Source organism: Leptonychotes weddellii, chromosome 7 (genome assembly GCF_054177405.1).
Source record: "Leptonychotes weddellii isolate Sample4059 chromosome 7, ASM5417740v2, whole genome shotgun sequence".
Lineage (NCBI taxonomy): Eukaryota > Metazoa > Chordata > Mammalia > Carnivora > Phocidae > Leptonychotes > Leptonychotes weddellii.
In genome coordinates this window covers 60,609,322-60,632,145 of record NC_138375.1, presented here as the reverse complement: position 1 = coordinate 60,632,145, position 22,824 = coordinate 60,609,322, and the positions used below count along the sequence as shown (strand labels likewise).

General features: G+C 41.1%; 1 protein-coding gene and 1 pseudogene across 3 annotated transcripts in view; both read left to right on the top strand.

Moving 5' to 3' along the window:
• Positions 1-18,315: 18,315 nt before the first annotated feature.
• The window catches only part of DCP2 (decapping mRNA 2), a 75,480-nt gene continuing 70,971 nt past the window's right edge, over positions 18,316-22,824 (top strand). For all 3 annotated transcript variants that reach the window (XM_081826461.1, XM_081826460.1, XM_006747336.3), the window contains exon 1: positions 18,316-18,568. In XM_081826461.1, the coding sequence (XP_081682587.1) occupies positions 18,516-18,568 (53 nt within the window). In that variant the 5' untranslated portion in view covers positions 18,316-18,515. The remainder of the gene's footprint in view (positions 18,569-22,824) is intronic.
• On the top strand, positions 22,234-22,818 carry LOC102743975 (ATP synthase peripheral stalk subunit d, mitochondrial pseudogene; annotated as a pseudogene).

Genomic DNA, 22,824 nt, shown 5'->3' with positions numbered 1-22,824 from the left:
AGAACCATAGAAGGATCTTCAACCAAATCATAATCAGGAGGGAAGATCTTAACAACCCTTTAATTAATAGATCAAGCTGGCCAAAAGAAATAAAATTAATAAGCTTGATTGAATTGATATATAACAAAGGAATGAGAGCTTCCCACCTGGTGGATCACAAAATATTGATCCCCAAAAGCCACACAGTGGTCAGGGCAGGGCTTGGCTTATTAAAAGTCTGTTCATTGTGGCAGACCAAATTAACACAAATCAAGGGAGGATGTGGGAGAAATGGTACTTTCACGTATTACTGGTGGGAGTTGAAATGTTACAACCATTTTGGAGAGCCATTTATCAAATGGAGGCATTATCAAAATTGATACGCATATGCAGGAATTCCACTTGTTGGGTATATACCATAGACAAACTCCTGTGTATGTGCATAAGTAGATATGTACCAGAACATTTCCTTGCAGCATTTTTTTGAAACTGGGAAAAACTCAAAGTAACTTAAATGTGTATCAACAGGAAAATGGGTTTGTGAAAATGAAATTCTAGATAGTTAAGTGATCTAGAGTTACCATATTAACATGAGATAAATTACAAGTATTTATTACGAAGAAGACAAAGGGAGGTTGCAGAATAATAAGGGTATGACAACATTTATGACTTAAAATATGCACGTGCAACAATGGTGTTGTGTGTGTGTGTATAAGCTCTATGCCCAATGTGGGGTTTGAACCCACAACCCCAAGATCGGGAGAAACATGCTCTACCAGCTGAACTAGCCAGGCACCCCTAACAATAGTATATATTATTTATGGATACATAGTAGTATGGTAAAAATATGAAAAAATGCAGGGGAATGATATACACCAACATTTATAGAATGATTGTCTAAGAAAGGGGGAAAGAGGCTTCCAATACTTTAAAATAAATAAACCTACAGAGTGATTAGTGACAGTGTCATATTCTATAAATATGCATAGAAAATGTGGGTAGGCTTACTTAAGTTGATACAAGTCTGAGAAAAAGGTCTGTAGTCACTAGAATGGTACACACAGGAGTCTGCTGTCCGTTTTCAGAATTGCTGCAGTTATATCACCAAAGCAATAATCTATATTCCTTGGGAGATGTGGCAGATGGGAACCACATGTTGGTTTTAGCTGAGCTGTCCTTCATTTTATTTATGGTTTATAAATACACTCAACTTAAGCCAGGTTTATATAACTTAGGTAGAAGCAATCAGTCAAGAGTTGCACCTTTATTAAGTGTTTTATCCACAGGGTTCTTAGGAAATTCAAAATAGATATAAAATATTTTCTCTACACGCAAAGAACTTAAAAATTCCTTCTAGCAGTAAGACAAACAGAGAACAGCATAAAACCAAATGTGGGCTGATTGTATGTCTTGTGTTATAAAGATTTAGAAAAATTGGAGATCAGGATGAGCTCTGGTAGCAATTGACGACGCTTCATGAAGTGGAATCTGAGCTGGGTTTTCAAAAATGAGAACTTATCCTGAGATGGAATTTAAAATCAAGACTTTCCTTGGGCAGTACTCTTATTTCAGATCTGGGTAAGCTTCACTTTTATCAACCATTGGCACTGGATTTAAAAGCAGCTCAGCTTACAAAACACTGGTCCAGTGGGGAAACTTTGGTATGATAACTGAGTGCTCAGCTCTTTCCTTGTCCCAACTCTTTGCTGTGTTGAAACTGAAATGAGAGGAATGATTATGCCATCCCTCTTTCTGTCCCCTCCAACTGTGGTGCAACTTATGACAAGTAACAGAAACCCACTCAAACATGCAAAAGTGAAAACAAGAGCTTATTGAACACATACTGCAGTTTAATAGACATGAACAGTCAAGATTCAAAGGGCTTGTAAAATGGAAAGTCAGTCTTGAAATCTACTTTCTCTGTCTTCCATCTCTTTCTTTTGTTTTTCTGTCTCTGTCCCTGTTGTCGGGCTCCCTCTGTTCACTCATCTTGCACAAAGCTCAAAATGGCAGCCTAAACTTTAGATGCACATTCCCTTTGTTTTTGCAATTCCATTTCTTGGAATTTATACTGTAGATATACTCATACAAGTGTGCAAAAATAAATCTATAACGGTTTTGGAAAAAAAACCAGAAGCAATCTAAATGTCCATAAGTAAGGGACTACTTAAATAAGTTACGGTATGCCCATTCAATGATACATGTGGTGGATAATACCAGTCCTTGCCATTATTTCTTGATTCCTTCTTCTGGGTACGTGGAAGGAATACATTTCTGCCCTTTTGAGGGTGAGCATGCTGATGTGATTTGCTTTGTCCTCGGAAATTTTAAAAGGATTTTAAGAGTCCATGTGAGGCTCTCCATGCTCTTCTGGTACAGCATTTGTAGAAACACACACTGGGGGAAGAGTCATGAGACAGAAGCAGCCAGAGCACTGAGCCTTCACAGGGAGGACAAGGGCTATCCCATACACAAGAAATAAATGTTTGCAGCATTAAGCCACTGAGATTCTGGTGTTGTTTGTTATCATGACAGAAACTAGATCATTCTGACTGATACAGTATACTGTGTAGTCAATGAAGTGAATGAGATAATGCATATGTATTGAAATGAAAAATTAGATTAGTAAGGGAAAAAGACAAGGGACATAAATGTAAATAGAATTATTCTACTTGTGATTTTATAAAAATGTTATCTACAGAAAAAGACTGAGGAACTCTTCCAATTTAAAGGAGACTAAAAAGGCATGACATCTAAATGCAATGTGTGATCTTGGATTGGATCCTAGAGCAGAAAAAAATTCTTTTTCTTCTGATATATAAAAGACATTAGTAGAGTAATTAGTAAAATTTGAATAAGGTCTACAGATTAAATAATTGTAACAAATTGATGTTACTGTCTTGATTTTTATAATTATACTATGTTTATAAGGGAAAATTGTCTTATTTTCAGGAAACACACACTGATGTAAATAGGCATCATATTTACAATCCAATCTCAAATTTTTCAGAAAAAAATGTGTGATATATATGTATGTGTGTGTGTATGAGAAAGAGACTACATAGAGAGAAAAATTATATATATATATGAGAGAGAAGGAATAATAAAACAAATGTGGCAAAATGCTAATATTTGCAAAGTTCTAGGTGAAGGGTATGTGGTTTTTTGTACTATTTTTATGATTTTTTAAAGTCTGAAATTATCAAAACAAAAAGGCAAAAACATTTCTTTATATACACTTAGAAATTTTTTTAACTGTAAAATACAGTTATCTCTGGGTAGGTGGATGGGTAGATGGAACTGGATCTCTGAGGCAGAAAGGAGACTTTTACTTTTCTTGGGCTCCCTTTTATTCCATTTGAATTCTCCAGAGATGATCCATGCTTATTATTTTAAGACACAAAGTTTTGAGATGATTTGTTTTGCAGCAAATAGATAACTAATGCATCAGACGACTCCTCACAAAATGCAAACTGCTGTAGGAGAAAGATGATAGTTTGAGCCACCACCAGAAAAGTAAGAGACTTTTTTTTTAAAGATTTTATTCATTTATTTTGAGAGAGAGTGCTTGCGCACGCACACAAGTAAGGGGGAGGGGGAAAGGGAGAGGGAGAAGCATGCTCCCCACTGAGCAGGGAGCCCGACTGGGGGCTCAGTCCCAGGACTCTGGGATCATGACCTGAGCTGAAGGCAAACGCCTAACCAACTGAGCTATCCAGGCGCCCCAAAAAAGCAAGAGACTTTAACAAGTTTCCGTTATAGCATGAAAGAGAATGTCTGAAAGCATTAAGCATAGTTTTCTCATTTTACAGGTCAGTAGATAAATTTAAAGAATGTGCCGCCTGGCCGGCTCAGTCAGAAGAGTGTGAGATGCTTGATTTCGGGGTTGTGAGTTCAAGCCCCTCATTGGGTGCAGAGAGTACTTAAATAAATTTTTTTAAAAATAAAGAAAAGATGGTAATGTTGGAACCTGAGTTAGTGGTCTGGAAAGTGGAAGAAAGATTTCAAAATACAGAGAGAAGGAAAAAAAGCAATAGAAATGGTGAAAAAAATTCAAGACATGGAGGACAGATGCAGGAGATGCAAGATTACCAGAAGGAAAAAAAAGGAATGGAGGAGAGGCAATAATGAACAAAAAAAGGAAGAAAATTTCTCAGAGGGAAAGAAAATTTGAATCTGAAGATTGAAAGGCCTTACTGAATTCCGGTCAGATTGATTAAAAACAACAACAGGTATATCTACTTACATACAAGCATGTTGTGGTAAAATTCCTGAACTCCAAGAGTTGAAGTACTGATTTTATTTTATTTTATTTTATTTTATTTTATGTCAAAGTACTAATTTTAGAGTCTTTGGATAGAAAGAAGAATTTACTTGAAAAGGAAAAATATCAGCCTGGCATGACATTTTGCTTTAAAAACCTGAAGCTAGGGAAAATGAAGTAAAATCCACAGACAGTACCAAACAAATGAAATAACAAAAAACCCTCTCCAAGAAACCTCCCCCAGCTTAGGTACGGTTCATCTGTTAGGATGAAAGAAAAGTCTATGTGCATCTATGGAAAGGAGGCCAGCACAGGAGTGAGAGAGACAATAGCTGGACCAGAGCGGGGCCAGGGGGCAGCTCACTTATTTACTGTGAAGTGTTAGGAATCTAACCCTGATCCAGAACTTCTTGTGTGTGTGTGTGTGTGTGTGTATGTGTGCGAGATAAAATTAACAAAGATGAACATTTAAAAAAAACAACACTTTTTACCAAGATGCGATAATTGAGAAGAACATAATGCCTATGGCTAGTGGCAGCCGCGATGAATGCAGGAGTACAGGAGAGGGCTGGCTCATACATTGCATTTGGAGCTGTGAATTCAGTACACACCATTGGCAACGCAATCTGGCACTACCTATTAAAATAAAAAATATGCAGGGCCGCCTGGGTGGCTCAGTCGGTTAAACATTTGCCTTCGGCTCAGGTCATGATCTCAGGCCCTGCATCAGTCTCACTGTTTGGCAGGGAGTCTGCTTCTCCCTCTCCTTCTGCCCCTCCCCCCTGCTCACTCTCTCTCTGTCTCAAATAAATAAATAAAATCTTTAAAATAAAATGAAAAATATGCATACCTTTGCCTCAATCATCTTCCTCCTGCTGGTCCTTGCAAATAAAGGCACTATTACATGAGAACATGTATTATTTTATTGCAGCACTTTTTCTAGGGACAAAAAATTGGAAACAAAGTGTATGACCTTCACTAAGGAAATAATTGACTAAATGGTGGAAGATTAAGCAACGCAGGCTATTATACAGCTAAAAGGGTGAGTGAGCTCTCTATCAATTGACTTGGAGAGATTTCCACTATGTATTTTTACTGGGAAAGGAAATGCAAAAAATTTTATAACCCTCCCTTTATTTTGTAAAACAGTAATGAAGAAATCCCCACGTATATGAGTTTGTCTAATTAAAAGAGTAGGTAGAAGGTATGCAAGGGCACACAGAGGTGGTTAACTTGCTCAGAGCAGGGGGATGGAGTCAGCCAGGAGAAGGGAAGAGAGAGGAGAGAAGTAGGACCAGGAACATAAGCTTAAGCAATAATTCATGATAGGCGTAGCACCTGTGTAGAGTGGGCTGATGCTTTGCAAATAAAGCTTTAAATTTGTGAAAACTAGCATATGTTTTTGTATAGCTTTTATGGTTGTTTTCTAATTACGGAGCTCTGGCAGAATGGGTGTTTTACCCAAATTAGGGATGCGTACTATATATTCCAAGTTTAGCAATGCAAATTCTCTTCTGTAGAAAATTAAATAAACAGTCTTTAATGTAAGTACTGAAACAAGGCCAAACCAGCAGTTCTTTTGAAAACTGGCAGTCTGCCTGCTGATCATTATTTGCTATTCTTCCCCAAACAAATACCTCTGAAGAAATGGCGCTCAAAGCCAGATGTAGATAATCTTTAAGGCTTATATAATTTTGGAAAGTATAAATTTATGGTTCACATACCCCGTTGTCATGAAAACAGTAATACATATATGGGCAAATGTATGGAAATTAACAATCCATTTTTGCATATTAATAATTTCATGGATTGGGCTTTTTAAGCATGAAAATTACATATGTTATTTATTTCCAGCATGATTCCTCATTGATTTGCATGAATTTTTCATTTTCAAACCTAGGAAAATTAACTTTTAGAAAATCATTTACTAGTAGAAACAATGAAACTCTTTTAAGTAATAAAATAGAGGGCACTTAATTTTTGCTTAAAAAAAGAAATTTCTGAGTAAGAATGTAAATATGAGGGGTAATGTTTAATGTATTAACTCTCTTCATGGACATTTGCATTTTTAGAGGGGAAAAAGCTTTAGAACAAAGGAATTTTAAAATAGTATTTCTAACATAAATGAAATAGAGGTTTGGTCCCTAGTAGGCAGGGAACTTTCTATCATGCAAAGGACTAGAACCAAGAATAGGGCCCTGTTCCTATGCACCTGGCTCCCTGCTCTCAGATCAGCTCCACTCTTCAGCCCTAGCCAACAAAGGCTAGATGCAGACCCTTCTAGGCTGATTAGAACAATTACCAAAATCTCTTTGTTCATTTCCAACTTTGATCTTTTTTTTTTTTAAGATTTATTTATTTGGCAGGGGAGGGGCAGAGGGAGAGGGAGAGACTCAAGCAGACATCACACTGACCACGGAGCCGGACATGGGGCTCGATCTCACGACCCTGAGATCACGACCAGAGCCAAAACCAAGAGTCGGACGCCTAACTGACTGTGCCCCCCAGGGGCCCCCCAAATTGATCTTTCATTAGTGTGTCTCTGACTCAGAAAGTGTAGCCCCTCACCCAAAACCCCCCTTCCAATTCCACACCCTTTCCCCAAATTCTGATTCTGTTTAGGACCATCCAGACCTGATCCTTGGACTTGGCCTCCCAGCTGTAGTGTGACTTTCTCTTCTCTCAAATGGTTTTGCCCTGGACTGCCCCCATCTCCTTTGCAGGGCCCTACATCAGCCTTAATAGTGCTAATGGGAAGCACATCAGATGTGTAATTGTCATCTTTTTTTTTTAAGATTTTATTTATTTATTTGGGAGAAAGAGAGTATGTGTGCAAGTTGGGGGAGGGGCAAAGGAAGAGGGAGAGAGAATCTCAAGCAGACTGTGCTGAGCCAGAGCCCAATGTGGGGCTCGATCTCATGACCCTGAGATCATGACTCGAGCTGAAACCAAGATTTGGTTGCTTAACTGACTGAGGCTTAGCACCCAGGCACCCTGGCACCCTGTGATATTATCATCTTAATGTTGCTTGAAGAGTGTTGAATTGACACAGAGCCCAAGGTGAGTGACACTTAAAGGTTAAGGGTCCATTCAGTGCCATTATATGGAAGTACTAGCAAACAGTCAGGTTGGCTACTCAGCGTGTCTCCAGTCTCTGGGATTTGGAGAGGCAGTGCCAGATTCAGCATCTTTGATCTCTCTCAGGCTTTTTCCTCTATGCCTTGTTGACTCATTGTTTTCTTTAAAGATGTGAGTAATGTTAGCCAACTGTCTGATTCAGCTCTTCCCACTTGGACTTGTGAGCAGTTTTTCTGAAGATATCATATTTCATTCATGATATATTGATTTTATTACTGTAACTGGAACATTCTTGAGTTCTTCAGGTTTCAGAGATCATTTGTTCAATGCCAAAGTAGCAGGGTCTAGGCTCCCATTTCCACCCCCAAGTTTGCCCTCTTGCTTTGGACTATTGCTCAATTCCTGCCAATCGTCTCTTTGTCTCGTAACTTTTTTTTTCATGCTGTTTTTCTCTTCATGCATTGCATAAGATACAGAATCTCTGGGCTTACGTTCCAGCACTTTAGCAAGTTGAGCAGAAAGAAGGCATTTCTCTCCCATTAAGCTCAGCAAACATCCCAGCATTGGGTCTTTGGATTTGGCTTGGGTTCCTAGCGTATCCCTTAAATAATCACCGTGACAAATGCTCTTGGAGACTGAGAGCCAGAATGAAGGGGTTGGGGGTGGGGAGTCAAATCCACCCAAACACAGGGATGAGAGTGGAGGAGGAAGAGCCCCTGAAGGAAAATACCTTCATGCTACCAGAGGGAAAATGGATGCCGAAAAATCAAATGAAACAAAACAAAACAGATGTTTACTGTGCTTGGACATTAGCAAAGAAAATTACGGAGCAGAAAAGAAAAAAATCCACTTCTTTTTTTTTTTTTTTAAGATTTTATTCATTTATTTGACAGAGAGAGAGAGAGAGCACAATCAGGGGGAGCTGCAGGCAGAGGGAGAAGGAGAAGCAGGCTTCCCGCCGAGCAAGGAGCCTAATGCGGGGCTCGATCCCAGGATCCTGGGATCATGACCCAAGCTGAAGGCAGACGCTTAACCAACTGGGCCACCCAGGTGCCCCCAAAAAATCCACTTTAAAATTAATGCATACTGATACCCTGGCTTCTAGATCTGTCTCTGTAGAGGGCTGCTACACTGGCAGTCACTCTCCTTAGGCCCCCGGTGGCAGGAACATCTTTGAGAGAATAGATGATACATGTGGGAATCCTTGACCCTAAACTCTACTCAGGGTACAGGCCCTCCACTATCCCCTTTTTTCCTTCTAAAATGAGGGGAACCCTCCTGACTGCTCCTTTTTCCTTTCTCTACCATCCTAGCCCTCTTTCTACAGAGCTTCAACTCTGCTCAAAGGAAGGTACAACTCTGCATCATTCTGCAGAGCTGTTTACCTTCCAACAGTCTCAAACTCTTCTGTCTGGAATCCTCTGGGGCCTTTGATTTTGTATGATCAAAAGGTCTATTGAATTTTTTTTTTTTTTCCAAATCAAAAGAGCAGAATCAAGCCTCAAATGAGAACTGCCTCTGTGTCTAGATAAGAAGATTGCCTACGTCAGTTTGGACTATTGTCTGCCTAAAACAGAAAAAAGCCCAATATTGTGGCTTCAACAAGATAGAAGTTTATCACTCTTTCAGTAAAAGAAGTCTAGAGACAGGCCCTCCAGCGCTGGTTTGGCAGCTCCAAGGTCTTCAGAGACCACGGCATCTACTATTTTGCTTCTCTGCCCAGATGATCACTTGCTGGCCACAGGAAGGAACAAAGAGAAAGGAGTGAAGCAAAGCCTGCCACTTTTTTTTTTTTTTTTGAGAACTTTCCAGAAGTCCTCGGCCACCCTGTGCTTACATCTCCTTGCCCAAAGATAGTTGCCACATCTTGTCACAGGTAGCTGTGAGAGGGCCAGAACATAGAGGCTTTTCAATGAGCCCTTTAACTGAGAGGAAGGAAGGGACTGGATGGGGGAAGAGGCAGCTGCCACACGGTTGGTGAGTTCCGAGATGCCTCTTTGCTCTCCCGTGCATTGCTCTCAATCCCTTATTTGAAGTCATCTTCTGCTAGCTCATCTATGGTACCTAAAATTTAGTCTGTACCATTTTAGGATGTCCGTCATACAGTAGGTTTGACAGCTCTGGAAAATAGGTGTGGGCCATTTTAAGATACACAAAGCTGAGAGGAAGGCCCAGGAAAGTCCTGAGAAGGTTTTCATTTGGAAGAGGTCATAAATATTTGACATCCAGACAACATAAAGGGCGATATGAAGGGCCTTTGTGGTGACAAAAATGTGAGCCCACCGCATCTCTCGTCTCACAGCTAGATGGGACTCTACAGCTTCTTCAAAATCAAAAGTTTAATTTCGCAAAAGTCAACAGCATTTCATCGTAAAATTATATCTCAATAATTTTTTAAGTCAATTGTATTTCAAACTGGTACGTTTAAAAATGACATACTTAGTATGCAGTTTCGATTAGTCTTATCAATTTTTTTCCTTTCAAATATTAAAGAAACATTAAGGGGGGAAATCAGTTGAATTCTCAGTAAGAAGGTCTCAATTTTTGAAAATGTTTTATTCTGAACATTTGAAAATATATATAAAAGAATATACTTAAACTCCATGTACTCATTACCCAATTCAACAATTACCACCCTTTTGCTAGTCTTATTTTATCTATTTGTCTGGCAGTTTTTCCCTGGGTGGATTATTTTAAAGCAAATCCCAGACATTATATTATTTTAGCCTTCAATAAAGGCTATTTTTAAACTCTGTGATCCCAAGCACACGAACAAGGGAGATAAAACTCCATAATTTCAAACGACTAAAACTAGCAATTTCCACATACTGAAAAAATGTGTAGTCACTGATTCCTGGAGATGGAAGTGAGAGGGTAGATAGGCACAGAGCAGGGATACAGAATGTGACAAGCAAAATAATGCCCCGCAAAATGTCCATCCTAATCCCTGGAATCTGTGAATATGTTGCCTTAAAGGAAAAGGAGGAAAAGAGTTGCAGATGGAATTACTGTTGCTAATTGGCTGACTTTAAGATAGATTGTCCCCGGTTATCTGGGTGGGCCCAATGTAATCACATGGTTCCTTAAAAATGGAAGAGGAAGCAGAGGTGAGTCACAGAGAGATGTGACTGAGGGCCAGAGTGATGTGATGTAATGGGAATCGACCCGCCATTGCTGGCTTGGGAGATGGAGGAAGCAGGGCAGGAGCCAAAGAATGCCTATGGCCTCTAGGAGCTGGAAAAGGCAAGGAGGCGTACTCTGCCTTAGAGCCCCCACTAGAGAACACAGCCCTGCTGACGTCTCTCTTTCAGTCCAGTGAGATCTGTGCTAGACTTTTCACCTGGAGAACTCTAAAATAAGAAATCTGTATTGTTTAAAAGCCACCACAGGTGTGGTAATTTGTTAGCACTGCAACACAAAACTAACGAACAGAGTGAGAGGCGGTCACCATTTGGCAACTTGAAGGGAACAGGTGGGAAAGGTTTCTTCAGAGATCTGAATCCTTTAGCCAGAAAATAATGTAATTACACCAACTCCTCGGAAGTAGGTCCTACGGATGGCAAAAGCCTCAGTTTTCAAGTCCTGCTCTTGTGCTAAGAATGTAAGTCAGCAGTGTGCTATAAAATTTGAAAATGGAAAAAAAAAGGAATGTACACCCCCTGCTGGTAGATAGAAAACAGACTTTTCCTGTTTTGGATTCTGGTTTCCTTGTATATTCTGGGAAGAGGGAAGGCGATCCCAGGCCTGTCAGCGGTGGGCCTCGGTTTGGACTAACTGAGCTCTGAGCCCCATGCAGACTGTAGAATACCAATGGGGCCACACTGAGCTGATTATTTTCACAACGCGTGGTTGGAGAAGTACCTCTTTAGATCTGTTTGTTGTTTCAACAGAACCTTCTCTTTTAAAGAATGCAATATAAGAGATGCTATGAGACAAACATCTTTTCCAGTTAAGATGCTTGCAAGTTCAGTTAAAGAGAAACAAGCCAGCCTCCAGCATGCTTACTCAACATTTGTTCAAAGACTCAAGGTGGTAGTGTGTTAGTTTCTGAAATTTTAGTCAAAAATAATCCCTTCATCCATGACAAGGAATTAATAAGAGAATTCTTAAGAACTGTTATAGAGATTATATTTCTGATTTTTTTAAATTAAGAAATGATTTATTAAAAAAAAAAGAAATATCCTGAAACAATGTTCTTTTTCCTGATTTGTTCCCACGCAAAAGAAGGTTGTTTACCAGTGGACCAAGCTTTTTCATTTGGTCTGGCAACTTCATTCCCACCTCTTCCAACTGCCTTCTCCTATTCTGGGCAAACCCATTAAAGCATGGAGGTTAGAGGTGACAGAGGGGCAGGAAGGAGAAGGTAAAAGAGAAGGAAGAGGTTCTAGAGTTCTAGAGTGTAGAATTGTTTCATATGTATATTTGCACATAATATGCTTGTACTTAACATACAAAGTTAATATGACATGTATTTATATTATATATGTTTATTATATTACTGTATATTGTATTATATTTATATAATATATATCTATTACATAGATACACAAACATAAAGAAAGAGAGCAAGTTAGCTCTGTACTAATTAGGACTCTTTAATCAAAGTAACAAAACCCATCTAAGCTAGGATGAGTACATCTCTTCCAACAGCAGATTTACTTTTTTTTTAATAGATTCACACTTACTCATAACAGAATTTTGCATCCCACCACCTGCTCCTCAGTAACCTCAACACATACTTGGTGATAACTTACTCCTTTGCCTAAACATTAGTTAGCAAATGTTTAGAGAGTGCCCACCTCTAAGCACTGGGGATTCAATGCGTAAGTTAGAAAAGGTCCCTGCTTTTCCTGTAACTTATAGTATAGTGGGGAGAGGGGAAAAATGGCCCGAGAAATTTTCAAATTGAGGAGGCTATTTAGATCGAGGGGTCTGGGAAGAATTTCTGAGGAGGTGATGTTAAGCTGTACAGAAAGCCACAAAAGAGGGAATTGTGGAGGGGTGGGCAGCATTCCAGGCAGAAGGAACGGTGTGCAGAAAGAGCTTGGAGTATGTGATGAATTGCAAGGAGACTACCGTGGCGAGAGTGTAGTGAGAGATGAAGATGGGACATGAGAGGAAAGGAGAGTGAATGCCGGGCAGGTGCCCCTCGCGTAAAGTCTCTCAAGCCATGGCACACAAATTGGATTCTACCCTGAGGTCACGACTTTTAAGCAAAAGAGTGATCAAATTAATGTGTTTAGATAATCACTCTTGCAGCTTTGTGGAGAATGGGTTGCAAGGGGGTCAGGAGACCTTCAGAAGCCTGTGGAAGCAGTCCGGCTGAGGTTGAGGAGGCTTGGCCTGAGGTAGGGAAAGCTGAAGTGGAGAAGAAGGGATGGATCTTGGAGGTTGATTGGCCAGGACTCAGTGTGGGTTGGACATGTGCATGTGTGAGAAAGACAGGAACTAAGGTTCACTCTTAGGCTTCAGGTTTGAGCCTCTGGATGCCCAGTGGAACATGTCAATTGAAATGATTTGGGCCAAAGTAAAAGAAAGCTTTGGCTGAAACCAAGAGACATGTGTGAGTTCATATAAGTTCAGAGGTAGGACAGGCTTCAGGATTCACTTCAGCAGTTCTTGAGGAGTCTGGCTTGTGGTTAGAGATCTACGTGTGATTTTTCGGGCCTAACCTTAGGCAATCACAGAAGCTTTACCTGACAGGTCTCCCCGGGAGTGACTGCCCTCCCCACACAGCCTGTACACTGCAGTCTCTGGGGAGCACGGCAGTCAGGGACTTGGGCCCCTGTGACTCCCATGCTTCTCCTGTTTGCATTTCCAGCCCCAGGTCCTCCAATACTATCTCCTTATCTGAGGCCTTGGCAGAGGTCTTCTTTAGTCTCCTCGCTGAAGCCACCTCCTGGGGGAAGGAGGAGTACTTTTCCACACTAAGACTTCCCCTCGTTCCTCTTTCCCAGGGTCCATAAAACTGCATGAGCCTTTTGTTCAGTGAGATCCACCTGGCCCTTGACCTCCCCCTGACCCTTGACCTGTACCCTGTTCCATGGGAAAGTGGAGCAGAAGGGGTCAGTGCTTTCTCTGGTTTTAGCCATCGTGGTAAGTTGATTAAAGGCTTAACTCTCATTTTTGGCTTCTTGCTTTAATTGGCAACTCTGACACCTGACAACTCTGGCTCCCACCTGGGACCCGGTGCTCGGGATTGTGCTCTCTCTCTCTCATTCTTCCCGCACCCTCCTCCCCACCCCCACCCCCACCCCCACCCCAGCTGAGCTGAGCTCCTGACAGATCTGCCTCCTTTTCTCCACAGGTCTTTCAGCTTTGCCCTCCTGCATGTGTTAGCTTTATCCTCAGGATGATGGTGAGATGGCCCTAGTAGTTCTATCACCAGCTAGACCCAAGACCTGACCTTTACTGCTCACCTGTTTGTACCCAGCCACCTTTGTTCCAAGTTTTTCCTTCTTTCCAGCTTATCTCTTAACTCAGGCAAGAGACCTGAGGGAAACCGAAGCTACCCCTCAAGCAGTAATGACTGCCTGGAGGAGGAGCTCCACAGCCCCAGACCACCCAGACCAGTTTGAACTTAACTACTTAACTGCCCCTCCCCTTAAGTGTATAATACATTATTAGCTATAGTCACCAAGCTGTACAGTAGGTCTCCAGAACTTATTCATCTCATAACAAAATGTGTACCTTCAACTAACAAAGATATTATGATTCAAGTCAACATTTACACAACACATATTTGCCCTTTGTGTCAGCCTCCCCTTGAAATTTGCTCAGAGTAGATCTTAAGTGTTCTTACCACACACATACACACACACACACACACACACAGTAACTATTGAGGTGATGGATATGTTAATTAGCTTGATTGTGGTAATTACACAATATATATCAAAACAACATGTTGTACATCTGCTATGGTCTGATGTTTGTGTCCCCCTGCAAATTCATGTGTTCAAATCCGAGTGCCCAATGTGGTAGTATTAGGAGGTGGGGGCTTCATGCTTACGTCATGAAGGTAAAGCCCTTATGAATGGGATTAGTGCCCTTGTAAAAGAGCCCAGAGAGCTAGCTTGCCTCTTCCGCTGTGTAAGCTGACACCTAGAAGGCACAGTCTATGAACTAGGAGATGGGTTCTCACCAGACACTACATCTGCTAGTGCCATGATCTTGAACTTCCCAGCCTCCAGAATTGTGAGAAATAAATGTTTGTTGTTTATAAGACACCCAATTTCTGGCATTTTTTGTCATAGGAGCCTGAATGGACAACACCTTAAATATGTACAATTTTTATTTGTCAATCACACCTCAATAAAGCTGGAAAATAAATTTAAAAAAAGAACTTTGAAGGTATGTGAATAGGCTTCGACAGACTTAATCTCACTCAATTTAAAGGAAGGCCAATAAGCATATTAAGTATTTTTTAAAGAATGCGATAACTTGTTTTGTTGTAAGGATTATTGTATTTGAAAGAATATTATTCTATACCATGCTGTACAGACATTAATAATAATTGTTATTGTGTCATTCTCCCTAAAGCAGAATTCCTTCTGTGAGCTCAGAACTGAAATCTCTATCTGCCTATCCCATGTAGTTAAAAAGACTAAATGAGATAGCATAAAACGGCAAAGGTTTTGATCAACCCAATTATTTTAAAATTGTATCTATATTATAATTTAAGAAGCCTAGCATCTCCCTTTCCCTTAATTTCAAGCTCCAATTTATCGGCCTTTCTCAAGCCACAGGCTGCTGGGGCCTGTGGGCAGTTGGGTTTGAATGAGGCCCTGAATTCTTTGGAAGTCACAGCTCAGGGGGCTGCCATAAGGACTGTTCTACTGTGCACATGTCCGGCTCCTAGATGTGTGTGTGAGGAGGCAGGGGTGGGATGGTGAATGGGCAGGAAAGTAGCTTGAAAGATGCTTGCCCCCAGACATCTGTGGAATTCTCAGTGAAGGAATTGGTTTAGCACTGTATGGAAGCCTGGAGATCTGCAGGCCTGTGAGAGCTAAAAAAGGGTTGTAGAGCTTATCCCTAAGATGAAACTTCAGAGCGATAAGGGAGCAGGAGGACTTCCTCCAGGTCCTTTGGTAAGGGCCCGGTAGCCTGCTTCTTTCCATAGATATCATTGGCCCCTGGGGGATAAGCGCCACTGGGCCTTCCACTGTTGTTTCACTGCCATCATTTAGAGTACTCTGAAAACCAGACTTGAGCTTCACGTGGACCACTGAGAAAAATAGCTGCTAAGATACCCCCAGCCAGAGAAAAGAAGTTCAGTTAAGACAGATAGGATGCATATCCAGCAAAATAGAACCATTCAAGGGGCTCACTCCCACACTTAAAGATCCATTACACCATGCTGCCTGGACTTCTAACTGCTAGCATCTGCATTTCTTTCCATGAGGGCTTTTCCTGGCTCATGGGGCAGGCTGGGGTATAAGCTCCAGGAACATGCCGTAACCAAGGACGATGGAAGTTAGTATATAAATACCCCCATCTTCCTCATCCCTTCAGTAGGCAGTGTATGTTTTACCCTGGTCTCCAGAATTCTCCAGTGGGATCAGCTCCAGTTACCCACAGTGCTAACTTCCTTGATAATAATCCATTTTTTGGCTTTCTTTCCTTTCTGACTCACTTCCCTGCTCTGCTACCATTTTTTCCTGGATCACCTCCCACATAAACTACTTGCTTTCAAATCCTTGTCTCAGGGCCTGCTTCTTAGGAAACCCAAACTGAGACTTGTAGTATGCCAGGAGGATTAAATAAAGCAAACAGAATACTCCTGCCTGTGCTCCCCTACTTGACTCCTAGAACACTTCCAGTTTGGTCTGGAAGGATTTTCTCTTTAGAGAATTTGACCAGCTGGAAAGAATGACCTATAGATACTGATGTCATGTGTTCCCAACTAACAGCCCAGCCAGATCACCCTACAGAGAAGCCCTCAGGAACTTCATGCTGGAAGCTTCCGATCAGCTTTTATAGCACTTAACTCCAGTTTTTTAGTTATGTACTTTTTAAAAAGATTTTATTTTTGGGGCGCCTCGGTGGCTCAGTTGGTTAAGCAACTGCCTTCAGCTCAGGTCATGATCCTGGAGTCCCGGGATCGAGTCCTGCATCGGGCTCCCTGCTTAGCAGAGAGTCTGCTTCTCCTTCTCCCGCTCCCCCCTCTTGTGCTCTGTCTCTAAAATAAATAAATAAAATCTTTAAAAAAAAAGATTTTATTTTTATTATTTATTTGAGAGAGAGAGAGAACACACGAGTGGGGGGAGGGGCAGAAGGAGAGGGAAAAGCAGGCTCCCCACTGAGCAGGGAGCCCGATGCAGGTTCAACCCCAGGACCCTGAGATCATGGACTGAGCAGAAGGCAGATGCTCAACCGACTGAGCCACCCAGGTGCCCTTAGGTATGTACTCTTAAGTATGAGTGAATAGTTGAAGACTACCAGAAAACTTCCAATATGATAGATGGAGACCAAATTAATAGCAAAAAGCAGCTGAAAGGAAGAAGAGACTATTCAAGAATTAGAAAACTTTAAAAATGTATTGTGTGTGTGTGGTTTTTGTTTTGTTTTTTGTTTTTTTAGAGAGGGAGAGAGGGACAGAGAGAGAATCTTAAGCAGGCTCCATACCGAGGGCAGAGCCCAATGCAGGGCTAGACATCACAACCCTGAGATCATGACCTAAGCTGAAATCAAGAGTCAATCACTTAACCAACTGAGTCACCCAGGTGCCCCTAAAAATGTATTGTTAATATCCTCATAGGGATTAGAAATCTATGAAGCAAAGCTATGACACCATAATGAAGAGACATTTGAAAAACAAAAGAAAACTCCAGAAAAATAAAAACTGTATAGATGGCTGGAAGAAAAATTTGAGTTCTCCAATAAAGAGCAAAAAAACAAAGATGGAAAACAGGAGAGTAAAATAGATGGTAAAAGGGCTCTTACATCAAGTTTGGGTTTGAGTATACATCAGAAGCTGATGTAGGGGAGCTATCAGAAGATAAAAAGACGGGAACCTGCTCATACCTGAACAAAAGGAAATAAAACTTGGGCAGTTGTGCAGGCCAAGAATGGAGGCAGAGGTCCTGCTTAGGCAGTTCTTGCATTAATGAGAACTAATGAGCACCTGATGTAAGGACAGAGGACATTTGGACAGAAATTAAGAAAAAGATGAGAGATTAAATGGTGGAACAAACTGAAGTTGTGACTGAGCAGGTGTGTGTGTGTGGTGGGGGGGTTGTGGATCTGATGTAAAAGGTTAAAGAACGGATGGAGCTAGATTTTTCTGCAAGATCCTAAATGTACTGGGCTCCATTAAGCAAGATGAGGAATCAGCGAGGACCAGTAGGTTGGAGTGGTGTGTGTAGGAGGTAGAATGCAGATTCCCGAGTTCAGGTTCAATCAGTATTTTCTCAGTAGGTGTCAGATATTGGGATAAAGTTTTGTCTGGGTCGCCTGAGGAAAGGCAGAGGAAGGTCACCAGAAAAAAGACAACCCCCTTCAGGTGTTTGTAGTTAAGGAGGTACAGCCCTTGGCCTGGAGGGGATGGCGGGGGGGGGGGGGGGAACGACAATGAATGTTTGTGCAGGATACTTGGTGACAGGAACTGTAAATGCACGCTTGCGCAGGACCGCCTCTGGGGCTCTGCCCTGTAGAAGAACGAGAGCCTCCTACGTCACCGAGAGGACGCTCAGACCACTCCGCACCCTAGAATGTTGGGCTCGGAGTCTATCTTGAAGACCCGAATCCTCTGGCCTTCCTAGTAGTGCAAAGGCGGCATGGTGCGCATGCGCATGACCACCCCAGGGCTCAATCAAAGGCGGCGGGAAGTTGGTTTTCTGAGTAGCAACTGAGCTGCTTTAAGACCGATTGGAGATGACAGACCAATAAACAAACATTTCATTGGTTTAGCGTGCTCAGCTTCCCAATCCTCCAGCTTTCTATTGGATCTTTCAAGCAGAGCAGGGGCGTGACTCCCGGGGCTCCTCCCCGCGCTCTGGCCCAGCTTCGGGGTCCGGGGCTGAGGGAGCGGGACGGAAGTGAGTGGGTCCCGCCCCTTCCCCCCTCGTCTTCGCTGGAGCCGCTGCCGCTACAGTCGCTGCCTCCTCTCCGGCGAGCCGGAGTCTCCGTGCCGTACCCTCGGTCCCCGGCCGCGCGGAGCCGGGATGCACTGCTCCTGCTGTGGGTCCTCATCATGGAGACCAAACGGGTGGAGATTCCCGGCAGCGTCCTGGACGATCTCTGCAGGTACCGCGACGCTGCCAGGGCCCCCTTCGTCCCCTCCTCGTTTTCTCTCACACTGGTCGACCGCGGAGGCCTCCGCGTTTCCTCCTCCCCGCCCACATCCTTGTCCTCGCTTTCCGGTCCCGCCGTTGCTCGCTTTCCCCGCTCGACCCTTTTCTCGGACGACACCACCCCTGTCTTTCCGCCGCAGCCTCCCGGTTTCTCACGGCCCCTCCGTCCTTCCTCACGGGCCACCGGAATTTCCTCATTTTCTTAGTTCCCCAACTCTTCCTTTGCTGCAAGTGAAGCCGCTGCGCCAAACCCTGGGTCTGGAGCGTTTTTCGGCTGCCCCCTCCCCCTCTCATTGTTTTTTTTTTTTTTTCTGCCTCTGACTTCTATAGACTGTTCCCCTCCTCCTCCCTTTTCTCATGCCTCAATTCTGTCCAAAGACCCCAAGGTTTTGAGCCTTAGTAGTCCCACGCCCCCGGATCTACGCAGGGAAGCAGTTTCAAACTTAACCTTTCGCCCGTGTGCTCTCACACGTCCGTGGCATTTTCTAAATTGCTATAAGGAATTACTGTCTTGTTCATCCCCAAACTTATTGGAAGGGGGGTGGGTAGAAAGTCGCTTTTTTTTTCATTCTTTAATTTTCCTTAAAGGAAATTCTCAACCGCAGGGTTTTAACGCATGGTATACTTTTGAGAAATTTTTTACTTTCTTCCCTCTTGTTAGCGATGATTTCAGATAGCCAAACTTAGGGAAAATGGACTTAAAATATTTTCTTTTCCCGAAGTAAAATTTTTGATGCAGTAATACCCTGGGTTGTCGCCGGCTTAGGTGGATTGTGAAATAAATTATAAGTGAGTAAAAGGCTCTGATAAAATAACACCTTTTGAAGTACATTTACTGCGTTTATGTATAGAAATCTGACTTTTAATAGTTGTGTCGCATTCATGCCTTTTTTTTTTTTTTTTTAATGGGAAGGAAAGAACTAATATTTGTGGAGGTACTGCTGTGTGCCAGGCATTGGGTGCTCCCTTCACATATATCATTTTATTTATTCCCCGAAACAAGTCCTGTTTGGTGCAGTTATTTTCATTTTCATATGACAGAGTCGGTTTGTAATTTACACAAGGTCACATTTCTCATAATTCAGAAAATCAAGATTTGAAACCTAGGCCTTTTTCTCTACAACGCCTGTGCTTTTCCCCCTATGCTAGGTAGACGTTGCAGAAAGTCAAGTCTAACATTTTAAACCTCACAAAAGTACATGTAGATAACTATATAGACTAATTTTGGAACTAATAAGAATTAATGTCGCTATACTTCTTTGGTGATGATATGATTTTAATTTTTGGAATATGATCGATTCAAACAAACCACTTAAAATGCACTTATTTTCTGTGATCCCAGTTTCATAAGAAAAGATTTAATGTATGTATGTCTGTGTGGATAAATGACTGGATGAACATGTACAAGAAGTGAGATTATGATTTTTTTATTGATGTTTACAAGATTTTTTAAAGGACGTGTATTTTTATAGTTAGAAAAAAAGTAAAGATGGGTGTGTTTTTTAAAAGGTGAGCATTAATTATGTATGGATTACTAGGAATACAGGTTAATAAAAAGATGGGTAATCTCACACTTTTTACAGGCATCTAAAATAATCTTCCTACTCGTATGGGTTTATTTTGTATACTACAGAGGATTACATCATTGAAAGAAGTCCTAGCAACCGTTATGAAGGTGATTGATTTTATGTGGAACCTGTTTACTCACAAAATTTGTTTTGTCAACAGTACGTTAAACGTCTGCTGAGTGTTAAAGATTCTTGGTTTTCCAGTGAGTTTAAGCAATTTTATACAAATCTTTTGGAATAGGGTAACATTTTTTTTTTTTCTTTAAGAAATGAGAGTAACATTTTTGTAATTACTGTGTTTTGGCTATATAAATAAGGATTATATGTTTAAATATTAGGGCTAGCTGCTTGACTAATAAACCAAATAACCATTTCTTAAAAAACTTTAAGTTTTAAAAATCATGCAATTTTAAAGTTAGTGTTTATAATATTTTTGTTGGTAAATTTAAAGACTTTTAATGTGAACAATTCAGGCTTTTATGATTGTGGGTTTTTTTTTTTTTTTAAAGATTTTATTTATTTATTTGAGAGAGAGAAAGAGCACAAGAGGGGGGAGCGGGAGAGGGAGAAGCAGACTCCCCGCCGAGCAGGGAGACCGATGCGGGACTCGATCCCGGGACTCCAGGATCATGACCTGAGCCGAAGGCAGTCGCTTAACCAACTGAGCCACCCAGGCGCCCCGATTGTGGGATTTTTAAGAAATAAATTTACTAAAAATTTATGTTTAATTTCTATAAAAATATAGCTTAATGGAAAAAGGTTAATTTTTCTGCTCTTTTAAGTACCTCTTGATTTATGTTTGGCTTTGACTCGTTTTTATATTTTCCCCAATTCTGTTGTTTATTATTAGTGTATTTAAGAAGTTTTTTGTTTTGTGTTATTGATTTCTGATACATATTCCTGCTAATCTTGTCTACTTCAGTCATTGACCATATAGTAATAATTCTGGAGAAATGTAAAATTGAGAATGATTTTGATGTGAAATATTAGAGGAGACTTACATTCTCAAGAAGTGACTTTGTAACGGTTAGACTGCTTATAACCTAAGACATGGAATGTTATTTTGCAGATGGTTTCATATGCAACATTTCATTTACTGGGATACCAGTGTAGCCATTAGAAATTCCTAAGGCAGTTAGCAAACAGTAAACTGAAGGAAAATACTTGTGTCTTGAAAGATGGATACAGTATACTATTGAACATAATACTTAGTCATTTGATGCCTTTTGTTAAACAAATTTTTAAATGTTTTGTGTGTGTGTGTGTGTGTGTATGTGTATGCCCAAGGAAGTCCGAGAGCATATACTCTCAGAAAACTGAAAACTGAAAAATACTAGTTATTTCTGGGTAAAATGAAATTAGAGGAGAGGAAGGAAAGACTGTCATCTAAAATGTTCTAGTGAACATTCTAGTAAACTTGTATGTAGAAAGTAAATCTGCCCTCATCTTATGGTGATATTTGCCTCTGTTGCACCATGATTTTTGACATTAAAAGTCAAAGAATTTTTCAATACCATTTAAATTAGCTTATTAAATACCTGAAAAGTATGTTTTTAAAGTAAAAATTGAAAACTACAGCTTGTTTCTCTTTTAAAGAAATGCTTGGAGTTTTTTTTAAAGCCCCTTTAAGAATTAAGTATGAAGCCACTCTAGTGTTAAAAGGAGAAAGGTATGTTCTGGCAACTAATGTTGCTGCTATTTTGGTGATTGTGTAAGCTAATTAAATAATTCTTGCTCATCTTCAGGTTGCCATTTTAGTGTTCAATTCTGCAACAGTTTTGTACTAATTGTAGTTCTGTTAATGTTCTATCTGTAGGAAAATTGAAAAGATGACATTTTGTGAGGTGGAGAAATTTTTCTCATAACAAATTATGGTGAAAAGCATTTTATTTCATATATACTATGTATACACACATTTATTTATTTTTATTTTTAGTAATCACCCAATGTGGGGCTTGAACTCAGGACCCCGAGATTTAGTCCTGTGCTCCTCCAACTGAGTCAGCCAGGCACCCCTGCACACACTTTCAAATCTTTAAAACAGATCAAAAACATACATAGAGGACCCAGTTCCGTTCCTTGCTGCTGTGGTCTCTGGGCGGCCGGGGTCGGTGAAGGATCTCAAGATGGCTGCGCGAAAACTTGCTCTAAAATCCATTGACTGGGTAGCTTTTGGGGAGATCATACCCCGAAACCAGAAGGCCATTGCTAACTCCCTGAAATCCTGGAATGAGACCCTTACCTTCAGGTTGGCTACTCTCCCTGAGAAACCACCTGCTATCGACTGGGCTTACTACAAGGCCAGTGTGGCGAAGGCTGGTTTGGTAGATGACTTTGAGAAGAAGTTTAATGCCCTGAAGGTTCCTGTGCCAGAGGATAAATATACTGTTCAGGTGGATGCTGAAGAAAAAGAAGATGTGAAAAGTTGTGCCGAGTTTTTGTCTCTCTCAAAGGCCAGGATTTAGGAATATGAAAAAGAGCTGGAGAAGATGCGGAACATAATTCCATTTGATCAGATGACCATTGAGGACCTGAATGAAGTCTTTCCAGAAACCAAATTAGACAAGAAGAAGTATCCCTATTGGCCTCACAAGCCAATTGAGAATTTATAAACTTGAGTTGGGGAGAAAGCTCTGGCCCT